The sequence below is a fragment of the Wyeomyia smithii genome, chromosome 3 (assembly GCF_029784165.1).
Source record: "Wyeomyia smithii strain HCP4-BCI-WySm-NY-G18 chromosome 3, ASM2978416v1, whole genome shotgun sequence".
Taxonomy (NCBI): domain Eukaryota; kingdom Metazoa; phylum Arthropoda; class Insecta; order Diptera; family Culicidae; genus Wyeomyia; species Wyeomyia smithii.
Window position 1 is genome coordinate 173,175,169 of NC_073696.1, and position 23,864 is coordinate 173,199,032.

The 23,864-nt window shown below is 35.2% G+C and overlaps 1 protein-coding gene across 11 annotated transcripts in view; it reads left to right on the forward strand.

Annotated features, from left to right (window-relative positions):
* The window catches only part of LOC129732288 (synapse-associated protein of 47 kDa), a 63,237-nt gene that overhangs the window by 29,140 nt on the left and 10,233 nt on the right, over window positions 1-23,864 (forward strand). For 8 of the 11 annotated variants that reach the window (XM_055693035.1, XM_055693033.1, XM_055693032.1 and 5 more), the window contains 2 exons: window positions 9,924-10,214; window positions 18,436-18,447. In XM_055693035.1, coding sequence (XP_055549010.1) covers window positions 9,924-10,214; window positions 18,436-18,447 — 303 coding nt within the window. The remainder of the gene's footprint in view (window positions 1-9,923; window positions 10,215-18,435; window positions 18,448-23,864) is intronic. The other 3 variants (XM_055693038.1, XM_055693040.1, XM_055693039.1) reach the window with 3 other exon arrangements.

Genomic DNA, 23,864 nt, shown 5'->3' on the forward strand with positions numbered 1-23,864 from the left:
TGCTAAATGGCAACTTTAGGAAACAGTCGAAAATGACCGAATAATACTCAATATGGATATTTCCGTAATCGAGATGATGCATAGAAAACAATCATTGACCCTGGACACTATTTTGAATTTAAAGACGACCGCTTTAAGTTTCTGGAAAACAACCAAAATAACTGATTACCTTCCAATATGGGTATTTCCGGTGTCAGATTGATGCCAGAAAATCTGCTGAAAATGACCGGATACCACTCAATATGAATATATATTCAGAATTAAGGCGATGTACAGAAGCCAAAAGTAGAGGATGTTGTTATTTCGATAAAACCAATCATTTCAAACGATTTGCTGTTTGACTTTGTATTTGCATTGTCTGACTTTAAACACATCGCAAAGAATCAATGAATTTGGAACATTCGATACGATAATACGTACGTACGATACGTACGATAACAAACAATATCGCACGCTTAGCCTTGGGGCTAATAGCGGTCTCGATCAACTAGATTAATTGAGAGAATTCGTTATCGATATTGTTTTTTTGGCACATTTTGCATGCGTAGGATAAGTACAACGATACACCGTGCCCCAGTGCTGAGTCGAGAAAATTTCCAGCTCGAAAAGATCTTCAACTCGATCGGGAATCGAACCCAATATCACAACCGTATGGAGAGCTAGCCGACCGACATCGCTAACCACAGAGCCACGGGGACCACAACAAATAGTACGATACCACATTTAAATTATGTTGAGGCCACATATAGCGATCAAAGCAGGTATAGTTTTAAAAAGTCTTTGAATTTCTGTTTTTCCATAACTTTTGAGCCACATATCAAATTGTTATGAAGTTTGTTATTTGTAAGTTTGAGAGATGACTCGTTCGTATGACACTAGTTATGTTCAAATAAGTCATGTAATCTTTGAGATAATAGACATTCGTTGTTTTATTAACAATTTAATACATAACGGTTGCTTAAGTTCGATTATAATCAAATGAAATGGGAACGTATAGGGCAGCCAAACTTTGAAACCACGTGTTCAATCATAATTCATCAGTTAACCCTTAACTAGCCCGCTCATCTGATAATAGTATTGATCAAATCGGATGTGTAGTTTCTGAGATAATGAAGTTTCGTGATTTTCATATTTCGGTACATTACAGATGAAGTTACAGTTCGATTACAGTAAAACTCAATAGGGTGTTATGAGGCAGCTAAACTTATTAATTGACACTAATTTTGTTGAAATCAGATCATCCATCTCTGAGAAAAGTGAATGAGTCTAAGTAGTCGTCGGAATATGTTCCTTTTCATAGCTGGATTTCACATTTTTAAACATAACAGGCAAAGTAATAGTCCGATTGCAAAACAAATCAATAGGGTCTTATGGGGCAACTAGACCTTCCATTTGACACTGATTTTATGAAAATCGGTCCAGCCATCTCTGAGAAACATGAGTGAGATTAAACAGTCTCCAGAACACGTTTCTTTTCATAACTTTTGAACGACTAATTTAATCTTTATAAAATTCAAAAGTCAAGGGTTTTTCAGGTAGCCCGCTCATTTGAAACCAATTTTGTTCAAATCGGTTGTGTAGTTTCTGAGATAATGATGTTTCATGATTTTTACATTTTGATACATAACCTCTAAACTAAAAATCCGACTACAATAAAATTTAATAAGGTCTTATGGGACAACAAGACCTTTCATTTGCAATTAATTTCATGAAAATCGGTCCAGCCATCTCTGAGAAAAGTGAGTGAGAATAAAAATCTGCACATACACACACACACACATACACACACACACACACATACATATACAGAAAATGCTCAGCTCGTCGAGCTGAGTCGAGTGATATATGCCAATCGGCCCTTTGGAGCACTTTATACTTTCGGTTTTGCAAGTGATTGCTATACCTTTCTAGGAGAAAGGCAAAAACGTGTATTTTAGACTGTAATATCCGCATTCTTCAATAAACAGTATAGCTCTGACATATACTGGAGATCACCACTTCCCAGAATGTCTCTAACGGGTACATTTGATTGTCATCTTCGGGCCCGAAGGGAATCTATTAGCTTGGACCTAATATCAGAGTATTCAAATTCAAACAACGTGCTCGATTCGTGGTAGCCATCGTCACAAACGCAGTGATTACTTTCCACAAGTCCTATACGAAAGAGATGCGTGTTTAACGTGTAGTGATTGGACATAAGTCTTGAGTGTCCTCTGACGCAAAACACTATAAAATTCATCATAAGCAATTGGTCTAGGAGAATCTGGTAGGTTGAACGTTGTAAATATCCAGTCCACGATGTCAGAAAATTTTATGAACCCTGTTTCTTTTTGCCTTTCTCCTAGAAAGGTATAGCAATCACTGGGAAAACCGAAGGTATAAGAGTGGTCCCAATGGCCGAATGTCATATACCACTCGACTTCTTTCGACGAACTGAGCATTTTCTGTATGTATGTATGTATGTGTGTATGTGTGTGTGTATGTGCAACTTTTTTTTCTCACTCACTTTTCTCAGAGATGGCTGGACCGATTTTCATAAAATTAATTGCAAATGAAAGGTCTAGTTGCGCCATAGGTTGCTATTGAATTTTATTGTAATCGGATTTTTAGTTTAGAGGTTATGTATCAAAATGTGAAAATCACGAAACATCAATATCTCAGAAACCACACAACCGATTTCAATAAAACTGGTTTCAAATGATTGAGATGTCCCCAGAACCCTTAACTTTTGAATTTCGTTATGATTGAACATATGGTTTAAAAGTTATGTAAAGAAAAGTTATCCTGAGGTTGTTTAAACTCACTCATTTTTCTCAGAGATGGCTGAACCGATTTTCACAAAATTAGTGTCAAATGAAAGGTCTAGTTGCCCCATAGGTATTTTATTGTAATCGGATTGTAACTTTGTCCGTTGTTTATAAAAATGTGAAATCACATAATGAAAGTAAACATATTGACTTTCTCCCAACGATCACTGGCTAATTAAAAGGTGGAAAAGTGATCCAAATGACCGAATGTCATATACTACTCGACTCAGTTCAACAAATCGAGCATTTTCTGCATGTATGCATGTATAGGTGTATATGTTTGTGTGTGGGTGTGACGTGTATACATATGTGCACCTTTTTTCGCACTCACTTTTCTCAGAGATGGTCTGACCGATTCTTTCTATCTTGGTGTCAAATAAAGGGTCTATTTGCCGCTTAGGTTGCTATTGAATTTCGAATTGTAATTAAACTTTTAGTTTTGGCGCGGCGTCAGAATGTAATAATCGCTCTGATATCTCAGAAGCTATGAACATAGTTGAATTCAAATTAATGGGCTTTTAAACCCTTAAACATTATATTTAAACATGTGGTTTGAAAGTTATAGAAAATAACGTAACGCGCAGACTGTTTAAAACTATAGCTACGATCAAAATATGTGACCTCAAAATCATTTTAATTTGATATTGTACTATTTCAATGTTTGCGGCCTTGCTCAGGATTGAAGTTGAAATGTAAATACATTTCTATCATTTCACTTTTTGCCTTTCTCCTAGAAAGGTATAGCAATTACTGCAAAAACCAAAGGTATAAAAGTGCTCAAAAGGGCCGAATGTCGTGTATCAAAAGGGCCGAGTGATTTCAATGAAATTAATTGTGAAAATGAAAGGTCTAGTTGCCCTATAAGACTCCATTGAATTTTATTGTAATCTGATTTATAGTTTAGAAGTTATGAATCAAAATGTAAAATCACGAAACATCAATATCTCAGAAACTACACAACCGATTTGAAATTGGTTTCAAATGAACGGGCTACCTAAAAAACCCCTAACTTTTGAATTTTATGAAGATTGAACGTGTGGTTCAGAAGTTATGGAACAAAACGTGTTCTGGAAACTATTCAATCTCACTCATGTTTCTCAGAGATGGCTGGACCGATTTTCATAAAATCAGTGTCATATGGAAGGTCTTGTTGTCCCATAAGACCCTATCGATTTTTTTTGCAAACGGATAATTACTTTGCCTGTTATGTTTAAAAATGTGAAATCCAGCTTTGAAAAGAAATATTTCCAAAGACTACTTGGACTCACTCACTTTTCTCAGAGATGGTTGAACCGATTCCCACAAGATTAGTGTCAAATGAAAGGTCTAGTTGCCTCATAACACCCTATAGAATTTTGCTGTAATCGGACCGTAACTTCGTCTGTAATGTATCGAAATGTGAAAATCACGAAACTTCATTATCTCAGAATAATATTGATATCAGATGAACGGGCTAGTCAAGGGTTAACTAGGGACGTTGCGATACCATCGATACTAACACAGAATCGATCCTTCTACCTCCGATACTTGAATATTTGGTATCGATGTTTACCAGCAATACTTCATCAATATCGATACACACCGCTCAGTATCGAAAAAAAATCAAAACAACCTAAAGAAGAACGAGCGAAACAGAAAATTTGCTGTTTCCTGTGCAATGCAACAAGCATGCATGCCATCTCATCAGCGATGCTAATTCAACAGAAATTTCTGTAGATTAACCTACGGGAACGATCCTCTTCTACGGTGATCCGAAGGTCAAATCTACTGAGCCATGCGAGCCGCTTTTCTCGAAAACGGGAGCTTATAAAGGAAAAGCGTAACCGGCCTTTGGTATCTGCAGAAGCTGATTTTTTCTAGGTTCAGTAAATGAAAATGAACGGTTTACTTGAACTAAACGTTTTCATCTTGAGGGATAAATAAGGAATTATGATTTTTATAAATAATAAAAAAGAATTATGATTTTTATTTCTAATGAACTGGTATCGCACAACGATATATGTAGGTATCGTTACCTTAGCCTCAATACTATCAGAATATCAGTACCTGCTCTTGATACAAGTATCGATTCTAAGTATCGATGTTTAATGGTATCGCAACGTCACTAGGGTTAACTGATGAATTATGATTGAACACGTGGTTTCAAAGTTTGGCTGCCCTATACGTTCCCTTTTCATTTGATTGTAATCAAACTTAAGCAACCGTTATGTATTAAATTGATAAAACAACGAAAGTCTATTATCTCAAGTATTAAACGACTCATTTGAACTTAACTAGTGTCATACAAACGAGTCATATCTCAAACTTATACCACAAAAGATCAAAATAATGGTCGCAGTGGTCCAAATCTTACAAAAAAAAACTCAAACCTTTAAATAACATACTTCATAACAATTTGACATGCTGTTCAAAAGTTTTGGAAAGAAAAGAAATTAAAAGACTATTCAACACTATACCTGCTTTGATCAATATATATGGGCTTAGCGTTCCCGGTATCGCTCGTGATTAAATTGTTCGAAATTAATAGCAATTTCTTTCTTCTTAAGCACTAACATTACGTCAAATTTCATATTTTATACTTTAATTACAACATCAATATTTTAGAACCCAATGAGTGAATATAAATACCTTTATTTTAAATCTATTTTTACAAATAATAAGTTAGAATGAGAAAAGCTGAGTCTGACCGCTAGGTGGATTAATTTAGGTTTTATCTTCTGTTCGAGAAATGGGTGCACGATGGGTTTTTGGTGCCCCAGGAAGCGGTGGGTACTCCTGGTTAGATTTGAAATTAAAACCGGGAGGTACTTGCTTCGGTTTTTCTTCACCGCTCCCTTTTTGTGTAGGCTTATTGGTCATTCCAGTTGGAGCTATCTTACGACCTTTGCGCGAAAGATTAGGGTAGAGTTCACTATTCTCCTCTTCCTAGATCCTTCTGGCATGGCATAAGAACACCCTTCGACGGGATCGTTAGATCAATCCTCATCGATTGGCAAAAAGGAAAAGATGTTTCCTGTTGAGTGTGGCTTAGCTCTCTTTAGCATTTCTGCAAAAGAGCGCTTTGATCGTTCCTTGAGGGAACGCTTTATTTTCTTCTCGCGCTGTTTGTACGCGGGACATGCCGAAAGGTCATGCCGAGGTCCTTCGCAGTAAGGACACTTTTCAGTGTCCTCGCTGCAAGCGATCTCAGCATGATTGCCTCCGCATTTGCTGCAGCGTACCTTGTTGCAACAGTAGGTGGCTGTATGACCTCACTGCTTGCAGTCCTGGCAATGCATGACACGCGGTACAAACAGGCGTGCAGGCAGACGAACCCTGTCCAAAAGGATGTAGTTCGGCAGTGCAGATCCGGCAAAGGTTATCCGAAAGGAATCTGAAAAGAATTTCTTCTTCCCTTCTACGATGGATACTGAATGCAATTGCTTGACATCCAGTATTTTTATATTTTTCATTAAGGGGTTCTTGAAACAGCCAACCCCATAACGAAGAATGTCATCGACTGTGAGTTTTCTTCCGGTAATCACACCGTCGATCTCCACGTCCTTGGCAGGGATGTACACGCGATACTCTCGCGTAAAGAGCTCGCAACTTGCAATCGCGTTTGCTTGCTTCAAGCATCCCACAACAACTCGCAATTTATTCGGCCTAACCTTGGTTATTTCGGTTACGGCCGAAAATTTTTTTGCCAGGTCCTTGCCAATTTGTATAATGTTTAATAGCTTCTTTATGGGCCGGAAAAAAAACAAAAAAGGGACCTGTAGCGGCATCTGGGTAAGCTTCTACCCGTACATCCGGAGACTTTGGTAATGGGCTAGGTAAAGGGGAGGGTATAGGGACGGTAGAGGGGAGGGGGTGGGGGAGTTTTCAATTTCTTCCCCATTTGTTTCAACATTTAGGAGTAATTCCACCTGCATGTTGTCCATTTTTTGCGGCACCGTTTTGCTCTACCGCACGCAGACTATAAATATGCGTATATGGGGGAGGGGGGGATCAAATAATGTTTGTTAAATGTGAAAACAATTTTCCAAAATAAGATGTTTTGAATAAAAAAAGACAATTGTATTGAGAAAGAAATATACATAAATAATAATAATAATAAAAACAAATGTGAATACTTCACCAGACTTTTTGAATTTTGGCCTACGCGCCCCACTGGCTGATAGTTGGGTTAATCCAGTAGGTGGCCTGGCAGGAATAGCAATTAGTCTCCTTCAGCTGAGCCAGCACGATATTTTTCATATCGATTGTACCCCCTGGCATAGAATGTTCTTGCAGAGTGGGAGAGAGTAGAGGTAGATCATGTTGTGGTAGTCTAGTTCAGGTTTCAAATAGAAGTATGGTTTGTTTGATTGCTACAGTCATGTTTTAAGAGCAAAATCGAACATCAAATGAAGTATTTTAAAGAAAAATTGCTTTATCCGCTATAACTGTTTTTTTCTCTCGCGTACCCCCTAGAGGCTTTCGAGTATCCCCAGGGGTTCGCGTACCCCAGGTTGAGAACCGCTGCGCTAGAGGATAGCCGGCGTCCAGCGGTGCGGGGAGTTTGCTCCAAATACAGAACGGCTTTTGATTTGGCTCACAGCACCGGTACCGAAAACACAAGTAGCACGTGTATCGTCTGGAGACAATGCACAGTCTCCTGTGCCGCAAGAGGTAACCAGTGCCCGGCGGCGCGAGGATTTGCTCCGACTGCTGGGCGTCTATTGTATACTTAGCACTGTACCGAGAAAAACAAGCGATGCGCACCAAACAGTATTGTTTGTTCGAGCGAGCAAAGAATAACGGAGCTGTGTTCAAATGCTTCCTTTCGCAACGATAACTGAGAAGCGAATGGCCAACTAGTTATTAATAAATATGTTTCAAATATGTCACGCGAAATTTGTTTTTTTTTTTCATCGTGGTATAATAGAAACGTTACTGTACTCATATACTAAGTCATTACCTTTCAAATAATGTATGATTAAATTTTGTTCCTTATAAATTCATTAAAAGATCTTACATGTGCATATGACATTTCTTAACGTAGTTAATATTGTTGATATTATTTTCTTCGTTTCTGAAGTGCATCCGTAAAATGACCGAACATCATTCAATATGGGTATTTGAAACCTGGATGATACCAGATGCTTCATCCGGTGGTTTCCTGAATACATCCTAAAATGGCCAAATATTGCCTAATCTGGTTATTTCGATGGCTACAGTTTCTGATCAACAGCCTGAAGTGACCAAATATCATCGAATATGTGTATTTGCGGAAGCGGTCTGATACTTAGAGACCTGAGATCTTCAACCTCAGATGCCATTTTGAAATTCTAGATAGTAGCTTCCGGTTTCTGGAAAACAGCCTAAAAAGGACAAATATTACCCAATGTTAGTTTTTCAAAAAAAAAAAAAAAACGGGTCGATGCTCAGAAGTCGTCCATTAACTACATACTTCATTTCGAAATCCAAATTTGAGACCGGTTTCTGGGAAACATTATGTTTAATATGTAAAATATTGGGGGAATTTGACGTAATAACATCATCGCACGTTATCCTGTGGGACTATATTTGCGGTCTCAATCTACTAGATTAGTTAGGAGAATTATCGCACGTTATCCTGTGGGACTATAATTGCGGTCTCAATCTACTAGATTAGTTAGGAGAATTCGTTATCGATATTGTTTTGGCACATTTTGCATGTTGTAGGATAAGTACAACGTTACACCGTGCCCCAGTGCTGAGTCGAGAAAATTTCCAGCTCCCCTGACCCGATCGGGAGTCGAACCCGATATCACCACCGTGTGGGAGAGCTAGTCGATTGACATCGCTAACCATAAAGCCACAAGGACGAGGGTTTCGTTGAAATCGGTTAAACCATCTCTGAGAAAAGTGAGTTAGGAGTTGTCGGAAAATGTTTCTTTAAATAGCTTGATTTCACATTTTTAAAGTTTTTTATTTCGAGGCTTTGTAAACTAGTAGAAGTTACCTATGATCGATATCGTGTTTCAAATTTGTAGTATAGAGGTCGCCGCATCAAGTTTCGACCGTTACAGCGTCTCTACAGCACGTGTTTGCTCACAAATTCCATTTGTTTAGCCGTTCTCGTTGTGTACGTTCTTTGTTTGAGTTTTTTGATACTTTTTAACTGTGAGTTATACTCAAAAGTACTAAAATATGAGTGGGATCGGACGCCAACCGCGTCAAAGTCACTGAGCGTCGCATGTCTGATACCGCGAAAGAGGGTAGGCGCAGTCTTAGATCAGGTAAAAAAAAGGAAGAAGAGGAAGATAAAGCCCAGGAAGGACAACTTTACGGCACAGGGGTAGCTAACTGAGGGTTAAAAAATTATTAGGGGCTTTACTGTTGCGATTCTTAAGATTTATAGCAATTTGAAACTTTCAACGCGTTTTTCTCAAAACCATGTTTTCAAAATCGGCGAGCAGTAGAACTGAAAAAGTTTACATCCGATTGACTTGAAATATTAATTGTAGCTTCTTAATTAGATTATCTAGTGAAGTACACACTATTTAAGCGATTGATTAACAACAACAAAAGTTATCAACAATAAAAGTCGGTTTTTTTTGTCTAAAAAGAATTTTTTTTCACACCGTTGCCATTTTGCGAAGAAAAATTCTAAAAATATGATAATGTGTACTTCACTAGCGACACTTATGTAGATAATGAAAAAAATTTTGTTTTGGTTATAGGTGGAGTTGGGCACGACTTCTACTGCTCGCCGCGGAACAACTTTTGAAAAAAGCGGTTCACGGCAATCGCTGCACAGCCGCCATTTTGTAACAAAAATAGCAATAAAAATATTTTTAACCTTGTTTTTTGAGCATTTGGTAGATATAATCCCTTAAAATAGTAAAAAATATTTTTTATCATCGATACACACTCGGTTCTGGAGATATTCTCAAAGTATGATTTATTTCAGCGTAATCAGCTTTGTGCTGACATAAATGAAATTTCTAGTTGATCTGTAAATTAGCTTCACGATAGTTAACATATTCGACATTTTGATATTATTAAATAATGGCTCTTACCAAAACACAAATTTATGTCAAATTCAATTCAATTTTAATTTTTTAAATTTGTAAACAAAAAAGGACTGAATAATATTTTTTCCTACAGCCCAACGAAAAGTGGTGTGTTTTCAGGAGTGTCGTCAAAGGTGACAGGTTGGCTCGGAAATGCATCTATGCCTTCTATGCCAGCGATGCCATCCATGCCAACGGTTTCAATGCCAGCAATGCCTGCCATGCCTTCTATGCCATCCATACCAGGTTTACGAAAGGGTAACCAAGCAGATGAAAATGGAGGTATTACAAACGAAGGTCTAGCCACATCACCCGATAAGATGAACCAAGGTACTGCTGGTATGACGGACGCAACCGACGAGGAAGACCGGTCCAGGTATATTAGGTAAATGGGCCGATACATAATTGATTGAAATTCCTAATAGTGAGATAATAAAAATGTATAAGTTATCATATTTAAAAGGCTTAAAAATACAAAATTTAACTTTGTTATGTTTACTAATAATGTTTGCGTCTGCAGAAAGTAAAATGCTTTGTTCTTCCCAAATCATTGAGCTTCAATTAAATTGATGGTGAATGTTAGCAAACGCCATTACATGTTCGTTGGAAGTGGCGTATCATGAAATCATTGCTGTTGTGTTGTCCTAAAACATTTTGTTCCTGTACTTATTTTCCTTACATCTCTAGTTTGATGTATTTATCTGAATACATTATAAAAGTCATAACTTACGCAAACAAAATGTGCGTAATATGTAGAAATATGCAATTTTTCTCTTTATTGGCAGTAGAGCGTGTATTTGAACCGATTGTATTGATTGATAATTTCTATATATTAAAAACTATTTTTTCCTATTGAAAGTGTTAGGATATATTTTTATTTTGTGCTTTTAATTATTATTGAACAAACAAAAGTAAATATCAGATAATAGCTAAAAAGCTCGGCTTGACTGAAGCTTCTGCCTTAAGCCATGAAGCTTAAAACATATTAAAAAGAAAAAAAGAATTGTGCGTGAGCCATCTTTTGGTGTTTTCTCAAATTTGAATCATTGTCAACTGCCGAATCAGGAATCTCAAACGTATTTTTTCCAAACGCTAAAAATTCTTAACCCTGCCCAGTGCCGCCTTTAGACGGTCTTCAGTTGGACCTCTAAAAAGCCGTCTGTAAATTAACTTGGGCACTAGAGGGTTAAAGTTCATAGCGGTGTTTCAGGCTGTTAAAAAATGGGTTGACGTGGCACCTATGAACATAACTTTCGACAATCAGAAATCATAAAAGATATGGGACTGAGTATAAAAAGCAGTTTGGAAACATTGAACTTGTACCAGGTGCTTTGAAAAATAAAGGAACTGTTTAAAAATAGATTGAAAAGCTTTGATCAGCTCGCTGAAAGCGAAGAATTGTAAAATGTTAGGCACTAAAACAAAACTAAATTGAACACCATTTTATTGTAGAGCGAAACATTACATAGTTTGCCAGCATTTCTCTTTTTTCATTGTTGATTACTGTTAGTTGCACTATTAAGTTTTTTTATAACTATATTTTAATTTGTATTTCTTAATCATTAAATATCTAATAACTTTGCTTAATACATAATTTAAAAAAAAAAAGTTACCCTCTTGAGCGTTGATTTATATTTGCTTCAGTCTCCTAATAATATGTGAGTTATGGATCTTAGTTAATTAGAAGGGATTTTAAAGTTAGAGCATACACATGCAATTTTAAAACTATTCAATCAGACCGTTTCTTCCCCTTATTCCTTAAAGTATTTGAATAAAACCTAACTATACTAGAATTTATAGGAACAGTTAAAATATAGTGTGTACATGAAACAGGGTTATTTTCTTCAATTAGATTATCCTTTCTATTGATAACAGCATGTTTCGATTTTTGTGACCATTTCCAATAAACATTTATGAGCATATTCAAGAAGTCTCAATTAAAGTTTACGTTCTTCATTAGAAATACTACCTTGAAGCAACTATTTGGTTGGCCTGAGTACATTTTTTTGTATTCGAAAACAAAAAAACACATATATCCTCATAAATCACCTCATTCCTATCACTCACATAGTTGTTTCTTTTCATGTGCTTTTGTCGTAACTTTTCGATCCAATTTATCGAATATGTAAATTATAGCAACGACTCTGAGCAAAAAAAAAAAAAACAAGAAAAACAAATAATTGAATCGAGAAATCATCACTGTATGATATCAAATTTGCAATACAGAAAATAGATCACAAAAATTTCTTCATTTGTGTATGGCCCATTTGAAATCTAGTTTTAAGTGATATTGTGTTAGCATAATAGTAGTTTCATGATTATTCATATTTGTTTGATTTAAGTTATCCAGAAATTTAATTATGCGTTGGTTTTCACCATGTAGTTACATATCAAACACGTACAAACAAAGTTTGTTCACAGTAACATCGAATTCATGTATATCAGATTTCCTCGGAAATACGCTATATAACAACTGATATATTAGTAACCTGACTATAATTACCAGAGTAAGAATTTATATCTTATACCGTATGTTTGATGTTTGTAATTTTGAATCATTCGTGAATTCATCAGTTCTACTAAATAAGAAAAGAAATTTGAAGTTTCACTACATTCAGCATGAATATTTCAAAAGTTAAAACAAATTTGTATAATTTGTACTTAGATATCATTCCTGAATCCTATTTTGCTGATTCAACACACAGTCCTATAAAGGTCAGAACCATCAAATAAGAATCAAATTAATAAGGGCTGTCGCCAACTTTCAACATTTTTTTTTAATTTTAGTTATCTGTTTCATTATTTTAGTCAGATTAGACAAGTTGAGTTGAGTCGAATCACAGGTATTTTTATTTATATGCAATATTGCATAACTTATAGGTGAACTTATCTTTTAATTAAGAAATTTATTTTTATTTCGTTTTGCACAAGCCTATTGCTATCAATTTTAGCTGCTTAACCTATTATAAGCTAAATAACTAGACACATGCTTGTATGGCAGCTCGAAAACTGTAGTGTTTTAGTAATCATATTCCTTCTTTCACTTGCTCGAGTAAATCACTTTGATTAATATAAAAACTATAAGGCACTCCGCACAATTTTATTAATCATGTTAAATCTTACGATACATTAACATTCAACCAAGCCTTCGAAAAAAGAAGCTGTTTTAATTACTTCTGGAATGTTGTTAATCATCTGTGAAGGATAATTTGAAAGTATATACTCAGAAATATGGCTGTGAAAGTTACAATCGTAACATCCTCAGCTTAAATTTCCTCGAAAAATCAGAATTTGATATTTTTTTCTTTGACATTGTTGCATACCAGCGGTTGATGTCATATGACGAGCATTTACTGGAAGGAAACTCTCATAAATCGCAAAATAAATATTTACTCCAAAGAGTAGAAGAATAGAACTGTTATCTAGGACCACCAAATTAATGAACATCAACATTTAATATTGCTACAATCCGGAATTTTTCAAAGTTAATTTTATATAAGATATCAGCGATGACACTGATCAACACAGGTGCACTCCATTAGCTCAAACTGGAAAAAATGAAAGATTATAGCCATTCAACCATTCCTGTGAATTTTGGTGTCCCTCGCCACTAACAAAAACTTAAATGAGTTTTCTCGTAAACATAACGTGGAGGCGACGAGCTCGGCGAGCAATTGCTATGCGAACTCTCACGTAAGTTGATGCTTTTTGGTAATGGCTAGGGGCACCAAAATAAAATGATGCCACAATGCTCAGTCAAATTATGGTCGTTGTTGTATTCCGATGTGACCTGAGAAAGTATTTTATTATGTACCTTCAAAATATTTCATTATGGTTGCGTTGTTTGGTCATATTATACTAAACATTACTCAATAATTCTTTTCAATATATTTAAGATATAGCGCTACAGAGTAAATCCACGTAAAATGAATGATCTCATTAGTTTCGAGTGTTGTTCTTATTTAACAACATATATTCTACGGATGACGACATTTTTTAGACTCAATTCATGTACCTACCTATAATTATTGTTGTAGAATCACGAATGGCGTTCAATCTGATGAAGTTAGGAGAAGTTAAATTATGAAACCTACTTTTTAAGCAAAAAAGTATCCTGATATTTCTCCAGCCATATGTTTTGTTATAATTTGATGTTTATTAAAAAAACTTGTTCAAAAAACAATCGTTTTTTTCAGCGTATATTGTTTCAAAAATCACAATTAGTTTCTTACAACTTATTTTTAGATGGTATCTTTATACAACCAATGCCATGCTTTAAAAAAGGTTAATTATAACCTTTTTTATAACATTACTTTGGAGTGTAAAAGATTTCTCCACCCGTTTTTTCAGGTCATTTTGGCTGGACACCCAAAAAAATCGATGTTGCAAAAGTCAAGGTTCTCAACCCTAAATTGAAAGATAACATTATTTTTAGTATTTCTGTAGAACATTTCGACTTTCTAAAAATTGATTTCAGGTTGCCCAAACGTGATTTATGAAAAAATAACTTTTTTAAGCCACGAAACTACTCTTTTGCAGTTTTGCAATTGTGTTCGATTCCCACACTCTTCCATATATTTTTTGTTTTTGTAGGGTTATTTCTGAATATTTGACATGATTTGGTTCAGTATCGCATTCATTTATTTGACTCACAGAACCTATTTAACATCGCAAAAAAGTTAATTTTTCCCACAATTTTAAAAAAAATCCTTTGAAACTAGAGATGCACCGAATATTCGGTCGCCGAATATTCGGGCCGAATATCAGCAAAAATTGGATTTTGCCGAATAAGCCGAATAGTGGCCAATGATTATCAGAAAATAATATAAAAGTATAGTGCAAAGTTTTATGAACGGGGGTAAACAAAAACTGAAGATGTAACTTGGGCTTAGAAAGGAATATATCTCATTAAAACGGAACACGAACCGCAATCTCCACACAATATTTCATGTCTTGTCTGGATGAGGTATATTTTTTCTGAGCCAAAGTCACATCCTCAGTTCTCGTTCATTTCTCGCATTTTATTTTTTTTTCAAAAACATTAAAAATGTAGTTGTAACACAAACTTTTAAATTGTGTTAACCATAATCGTCAAAAACATTATTTTTAAACGACAACTCAAATAAGAACAAAAGTAGGTGCGCCACGGATTAGCGTGCCTTATTCCATAGGCGCAAAATTAATTATTTCTTGTGCAATAGTTCGGACAATTTCCAATCGTTTGAACAATTGAACAATTGGAAAGCGAAAGAAACAATTTAAACTTCAAACAATGACTATTTGGTTATTTTGTTATCATACGATCAACTTTGTGTTCAGCCGAATATACGGCCGAATATTCGTCTCACCGAATAATGGAAAAAAGGTTACTCGGTATTCGGCCGAAGGCCGAATAGTGCTATTCGGTGCATCTCTATTCGAAACACATACAAAAAAATCATTCAAAAACTGAATTTTTATTTGGAAAGCGGGATTCATGACGAAAACTTACATAGAAAAAGATGCTTGATATCTTATCGGGGGGCTGAGATATTGCAATTTTTATGTGTGATGGAAAACTAAGCATTTTTACAAATATGTCAAATAACTTTTTTATTTTGAGAGATAAAAAATAACAATGTCTAGAAAAAAATTTCATTTTGGTTGCCTGATAACTTAGTAGAAGGTTTAACAATTCGGAGAAATCTGAGAAAAAAGTTAGAACGAAAACTGTGATTTTTCGTGTCTCCTCATAGAAAGCTTAATGCTGAATGTAGTATGTAAGAGATAGAAACATAATGTCTTCGGTAAAGTTTTGTGGTTTGAGATAACTTAAAATTCTGTCGAAGACACCATGCGTCTATCTTAATCTGATTGAGAAATAATTTTTTTATCTCACTCATTGGTGGATAAATCACCCATAATTTTACATTAAAAGATGCATTTTTGAATATCCTGAAACTTTTCCGAACACACGTTCAACATTCGAATCACTATTTAGGTAGTTAATCGCACAAACCGTAAAATAAAACACAGTGCAGTGGAGATATTGAGCTTTAGTGGCATTCTTGTACAAATGCTTAGTTTTCCGTCACATGTAAAAATGTCAATATCTCAGCTTCCCGATAAGTGTAACGGCCCCACGCGTCCTGTAAAAGCCTACAGGGTTCCGTCACATTAGGTAACATACTTAGAACCCAGAAAGAAGCCGGTTTCCTACCGCATTCTTTCGACGTTGGCACAGCCTTCAGCTGTGCATGAAAGTAGGTCAGAGCTTGCTTAGGGGCGTTCAATAATTACGTAAGCATATTTTTCCACTTTTTCAACTCCCTTGTAAGACATCGTAAGATTTTTTGATACCCCCCTCCCCCTAGTAAAATCTTACTGCCAGCATATATAGATTTTTATTTGAGTTTTATCATTATAAAGCAAGCACAGTACTTCGTTTCGTCTTCTGTCCTTTACCGTGCTGGATCGAAATCCGTACACCTAAGCACATGATAATCTTCGACGGTCAATATAAAATCAAGAAATCACATATTGCTTTAAACTGACATGTTGAGTTATAGGTCTACTTATATTCTACCACTATTTTCCAGCAAAATGATTGAAATAACTGCGAAACTCGAAAAAATCATGTTTAAATAGAACATGTTTTGAATAGAAATCCGTACACAGGTTTTTGTCTGAATCAAAGCCCGTACACTTTTGAATCGAAATCCACACACACGCGATATAGACTGGATCAAAGTCCATACAACAATAAACTAAACTCCGTATAGATGAAGAAGTACAAAAATGAACATCTTTTATTTATAATTTATCTTTAAATTACCGAAAAAGTATATTTGAGGATCAACTGGCTCCTAAAGTTTCACACTGTTTTCAAATTTTTGATATCAGCTGAAATAGTGCAATTTTCGTAGCGTTTCGTAGTAACCGGAACGCCGGAACCTCTCGAAGCTTCCCGGTACGACTTTCCCTTGCGCACCTCAGTCACAGCTCGTTTAAAATTGTTTGCCGTATATTTATACTTGTTTTCTTCCATTATATGCTGAAAACAAGAAGAAAGTTCAACAATATATGCATGATACACACGCTGTACGGATTTCGATTCAAGCAAATAAAAAGAATCAAAATCCGTACGGCACAGTTTTTGTTGAATAAATACAACTTACATTATTTATTAGGCAATATACAGTTCGAAAATGGCAAAGACTTTTTTTTTCTATCAATTTTAAAAAGATTCACAGAGTAAAACACTTATATCCCACTTGAATATCGTTTTTATCTGAAGAACGTTTCCTTAGTAAATTCTCTAACGATACAACGAAATGACAACTGAAACCGATACACGATTGATTTTTCATTTTTAATATTTTTATTTCATGGCCTACTGGCGCATAGTTTAATTTAACAGAAGGCCAACAACTCAACGGATATGTACATGTAACTATCATATGAATTTTCACTTTTATAATGCTTAAAACTGAAGAAAAACATCAAGGTGTACGGATTTCGATACTGTACGGGTTTCGATCCAGCACGGTATTCGAGTAATTTCGTAATTTCCTTTTCATGAATTTTACCGTCCACGCTGTCATGAACATTATTTGAACAGCTGCATTAACAATGTTTTTCTTACGTAAGAAAATCAATTCATCCCCCCCCCTCTCCCTCCATTGTAAGATAGCGTAAGAAAATTGCAAATTGCGTGTGCAGGAATTCCGGTGATCTTTTATCTTAGATTATCACAAGTTCCTGGTGGGGCAGCAGGAGTTGTCCCACATTAGATATCAAGGATCTTTTTTCATGTAAATTTTCGTCATGAATCCCGCTTTCTAGGAAAAATTTTAGTTTCTGACTGAAAATATTTTCGTATGTGTTTGAAAAGGTTTTTTTTCTAAAAATTATGGGCAAAATTCACTTTTTTACGATTTTCAATGGGCTCTGTGACTCTACAGAAATAAAAAAAAATATGGAAGAATGTGGGATTCGAATAGAATTGCAAAAAGTGCAAAAGAGTGGTTTCGTAGCTTAAAAAAACATTTTTTATTAATCACATTTGGGCAACCTGAAGTTTTTTTTATAAAGTCGAAATGTTCTACAAAAATGCTCTAAATAACATTATCTTTCAATTCAGGGTTGAACACCTTGACTTTTGCAACATCGTAGAAAGTCCTATCTTCACTGGTAACTAAGTTGAAACTGGTTTTTATTTTTAAGTTTTTGTTTGTCTTTCATTTGACACAGACTTTAAAATATGAAATAACTAATAGAAAATCTCTTCGACAAATAGTAACTTGAAATATCAATCATTTGACCGATTTGCTCACATTGTTACATGAGTTTTGTTGGAGAACGCTTTCACAATGTTTAAAATTGGCGGCAATCTCTTTCATACTCTGAAACGTATTATATATATTCCGGTGCTACTATTTTTGTTAAGTATGTCCCAGTGAAAATAGGAGGTTAGTGTTTGAGTGAGGAAACTTGTAATTTTGATAGAGAATCAACACAAACATACGGTATTTCCAGATTAATTAATTTGGTTGTAAGCAGGTGCTACACAATTTTCTATCTTTTTTCTTTCTTCCTTCAAACAACTTGTGTTGTTGTTTGTACAGACAACAGGAAAGGTACAGTTTTGTTCAAGATCAATTTATTATTTCCGCTTAAAATTTATATACTGTTTTGATATTTCTTGCTGTTTTTAGTCATGTATACTGTTTATAAATCTTCTATTTTAATGCTTCGTACAACATTGTAGTCGAATTTTGAAATGGATGAAATTTGTAAGTTATTCTGAATTGATTACAATCGTAAGTTATAGTTTCTTGGTATTCTATACTTGACTTAATTTTTTTTTTTATTATTTGTAGGAGGATTAGGGTGCCAATCACTGATAAAGAGCAACCAGAAAATTAAAAAAAAACCTACAAAAAATATACACCTACCCGAAAAAACACCTTGTGCATAATTTTAACTCAATCGGGCTCAAAACGGAGTTGCGCAAAGCGATTAAAGCTGAAAATTCGAAAAATCACCAAATCATTTTTTTTTTTTCAGATGATACCAGATCTCGACGTTTCATGCAATTTTCAAGACATCTGGCACCAAAAGAAGTTTCGAAAACCGTTGGGTTAATTTAGCATTATTAAAGGCCAAAATTCAATCGTTTTGCGCCACCCTATTTTAGGTCGGATTGAGCTGAAATTTTGCACATGATGTTTTTTCGGGCAGGTAAACATTTTGTATTGGGTTTCCCAAAATGACCATTTTGGTTGGCACCCTAATGGATATAAAAAGAAACATCCGAGATTATCTAATTTAAATACAACGTTATTTTTTAAAGATTCATGTTGCCTAGTATATGATCTATCACTGAACCTACAAGACAATAGCGTTGCAGACATATAGTGCCATCCCCTATTGAGTTAACTTTGGTGATCCATGCCACGTATTTTTGCATAGTTGTTTAGTTTTGAAGGAGATCATAACTATAAAACGGTGCAACAAACAATTAGCTGGAAAAAAGGTGCGTACGGATGAAATGATATCTTTGGCAAATATGTAGTTAGTGAAATTTCAGTTCGGGAAAATATGTACATATTTTTCTTAAATGATAATGTGGTGATCACCCGATTATATCACCCCTCGATGATGTTTGGGGTCATGAGATAGGGAAAGTGATAAAATCGGATTTTTTTATTACTATTTTATCATGGAAGATGGAAAACCAATATATTTGTGTGTGTGAAACCTCTCTAGATCCCACTGTCTGGCAGTGGAAGATGGAAAACCAATACTTTTATACGTAAAATCATATAGAAAACCAGTTTTGTCTGTCTGTTCATCTTTTTTATCCCTATAGACGTAGAAACTACTTTACCGATCGGCGTGAAAATTCTATGTATTAGAGCCGGAAAAGGTGATTAGAATAGTTCGAGACCCCTCTCTCTTCTTGAAGAAAGGAAATGCAAGCCAAATTTCCCTACTTGCTCGTGGGTTAGGTACTAGTGTTTGCATAAAGCTCATATATTTTCCAAGCAGCTGAAAAAATAACTTCTCGTGATTCTCAACTATTCTCTAAGGTAATGGAAGAGGGACCAGAAATGACTCTGACCAGAAATCTCGTATATTTGATGCACTTGACTTGTATACTCTCAATGTGCTCTTTGAAAATAAGTTTTTTATCGTAAATTAGTCTCATGTACTTAACCTTGTCAGACCAACTTGAAATAACAACGTGATTATTTTTTGTCTTGGGAAGGGAAGTCCTAGTTTTATAAGGAAAAATTATCATTTGAGTTTTAGAAGCATTGGGAGAGATTTTCCATTTTTGCAAGTAGGAAGAAACATATCTAAACTTTTCTGTCATCGACTGCATATGACACGAAGACTTTTTCCTTTTACGGAAATGCTTGTGTCATCGCAGAACAATGGTGCTTATTACGGGAGTCACTTCACGGTGAAATCAGAGTGAAGTGAACAAAATCCTATTACGGGACTCACGTAAGTGAGAAAATCGTCGCAAAGTGACATCTGCCGTGGAATCTGGGTTATTATGAGTGTCATATCAGTGAAGTGAGAACGGAAAAAGCGGCGTTTCGCGTGGAATTATTTCACGACCATTTTGAACGGTGAAATGATTCCACGAAGATGCCATAAGTTTTAAAGTTGATTGATTTCTGATCGAATGGTAAATATTGGATTCATTCTTCAGTAACGAAACGAATCAGAATTTGATCCGTGCCTTAAAGCAGTAAAATTTTCATTTTTTTGCCCGATGAAAATAATGCAAACTAGTTCAGGAAATTTTCGATTCCGAAAAAAACATTTTTTTTGATGCCGAATGTCTTAGAAAAGCAGAACACGTCAAGATCTGGCGTTATCTAAAAAAAATGGAAAAAACGACTTTCTGGGACTTAGAGATTTTTGAGCTGGGAAACAATCTCATTTCACTTGTCCTAATCTCAATTTCACTCCACCGTCAATCTCACTCCACGGAGGTGATTTTTGTCACCTCACTTGAGGTGGAATTGGGAATAGGTCTAAAAAAGTGAAGTGAGCGTGAGAGTGAAATATATTTCACCGTGAAGTGACTCCCGTAATAAGCACCAATGACTTTGTACATCCTGGAGGCAAATTAGGAAGATGAAGTGAATATGTTGTACAGGACTGGGCCCAAGACAGAACCTTGAGGCACACCTGCTTATTTATTTATTGCGTCAAACAAAAGTAGACTACATATGTTTAAAACTAACTTACATGCTATATGCTATTTATACTAGTGGGAGCAAAAAAAAAGAGTTTATACATAATTGAATAATAATTTCTTCACTTGACGGATTATTACAATGAATGTTTTTCTATCGATTTAAATTGCGCGTTGAATTGAATTAATTTAGTTCTCGACATAGAAAAGTCAATTGCTTCACAGTGTTGGTTATACACTAACATCATTTGATTAATTGGCCCGTATTTAGCATAATTGTTTCGTTGATGATTTAAAGAAAACAAAGTCCGAGTTCGTAAATTTCTAGAAGGTACATAAAGATTGAGTTTTGATAATATTTCGGGTGAATCGACACGTTGAGATACGATATCGTTAACAAATGACATCATTGCGAATTCACGACGGGCTTTTAATGATTGGATGTCAATAAGTCTGCAGCGTTCGTCATATGATGGTAGGGGAAATGACGTCCATCGTAGATTACGAAGTGCATATAACAGGAATTGTTTTTGCACTGATTCTATTCTGTTTACATGTGTTGCAGAAAACGGAGACCATACAATGCTACAGTATTCTAAAAGTGACCTGACATAGGAATTATAAAGTGTTTTTATTGTGTATGGATCTTGGAAATTATAGCAGAAACGTTTTATAAAACTGAGCATGTTACTAGCCTTATTAATAATTGTATTGTAGTGATCAGTGAATGTTAATTTTGAGTCGAGTATGACTCCTAGGTCCCTAACTCGTTCACTTTTCTCTACTACCTGATCTCCTAAGGAAATCATATTGCTTGGCATGTTTCTTTTTCTGCCAAAAGCCATCGAACTACATTTTTTAACGTTTAGCTGAAGAAGGCTTTTTTTACACCAAATGTAAAAATATTTTTTCTCGTTACGAAAAATATTTACATCATCAGCGTTTTTAATTTCAATGAAAAGTTTAATATCGTCGGCATAAATAAGAATTTTTACATGTTTTAGAATAAAGGAAATGTCGTTTACAAATAATATAAATAGTAGAGGGCCCAAGTGAGAGCCTTGAGGAACTCTTGAGGTTACCTGAATAGGTTTCGATATTCTACCTTTAAATTTGACTGTTCGTTGACGATCTGTCAAATACGATTCAATCCATTTGAGTAATTGTGGATGAATTCCAATTTTACGTAACTTGAAGAGAAGCAGGGGTATATCAATGCGATCGAAAGCTTTACTGAAGTCAGTATATAAGGTTTCAACATAATTACCTTTATCCATTGCGTTCAAAGAGAAGTTAATAAACTCGAGTAAGTTAGTTGTTGTTGAGCGCCCTTTGAAAAAACCGTGTTGCGTTGGGGTAATTCTATTTTTTTATTTGGTGTAATAACTTTTTGTTTATTATTGCTTCAAAAAGCTTAGGTATACAGGAAAGAATGGCTATGCCTCGATAGTTGCTAATGTCGGTTTTTTTACCAGATTTGAACACAGGCACTAGATATGAGTTTTTCCAGAATTTCGGGAAGCAACCGGATTCCAGCGACATACTGAAAATCAAGAACAGTGGGGAAGTTAGCTCTTTAGCTAAATGTTTCATGAATGCTGGCGGAATTCCGTCTGGTCCCGGACCTTTAGACGCATCCAGAGCTTTTAAAGTATCTTCAATTTCGCGTGCGCTGACATGTTCAATATTGAAAAAGTTGGGAAACTCTGGAAAGTTGGTGAAGAATGTATAGTCACGATCAGATTCGAAGAAAGTTTTATAATTTTGTTGAAAAAAATCAGCAAATAGATCAGAGATGTATGCCGGGTTCTCTTCAACTTTGTCATGCAGTTGCATTTTTGAAGGAAAATTTTCAGATTTTAACTTTGATTTAACATATTTGAAAAAAATTTTTGGACAGGATTTGATTTCAAGCTCAGTCTTTAATGTGAACTCTTCAAACGCGTTACTAATGGCATCGTTTAATTCGCCTCAAATGTTGAGATAAGTTGTTAAAGCATCACGATTTTTATGAGTTTTGTATTTTTTATGTGCTTTTTGTTTTTTGTTTTTTAAGTTTTTAATTTGTCTATTGTACCAGACTGGGTATTTGGAATTGCCATGACGTCTTATTCTTTTCAATGGTATTTCGCTAATAAATAAATCAGATAATATGTTATAAAAATTTTCTATAGCCGAATCGACGTTTCCGTCTTCAAACAATACATCTTGCCAGTTGATACTATTTAGTTTATGTTTTAATTCATCATAGTTTGCTGACTGAAAGTCAAAAACATCTTCGAATTCATATTCGTCAGGTCTTTTATTCACATGCACAAATAAAGAAAACTCTATTGCTGTATGATAAACTTCGTTCTTCCATAATGGTTGTAATGAATTCGTCACACAAAAGTCTTCACTAATGTTGGACATTAACAGATCTAGATAACAATTTTGTCCATTTTTCACATGATTTATTTGATTAAGACCAAGACTAGAGGTTTTATCAAAAAGAAGTTGCAGCGTTTCATTTTCGCCAATAATAGGAAGTAAAATGCTATGGTTATCGATGTCCGGAATAAAATCAATGTTGCGTTGGTTGAAATCACCGTATATGTGGAGTTTTACTTCAGGTAACAGCTTAGATGCAATATTTTCAACAACATGAAGAAACTTTTCAAAGATTTCATTCCGCGCATTATTTGGAGGGAAATAGACAGAGACAAATACGTGTGTCTCTCCTGCTAGTTCTGCTTTCACCCAAACATGTTCGAACTCTTTAAACTGAATGGTGTCGACAAGCGCTGAATTAAAGTCTACTGACACCGCAATCAACACACCACCACCGGATTTCATTTC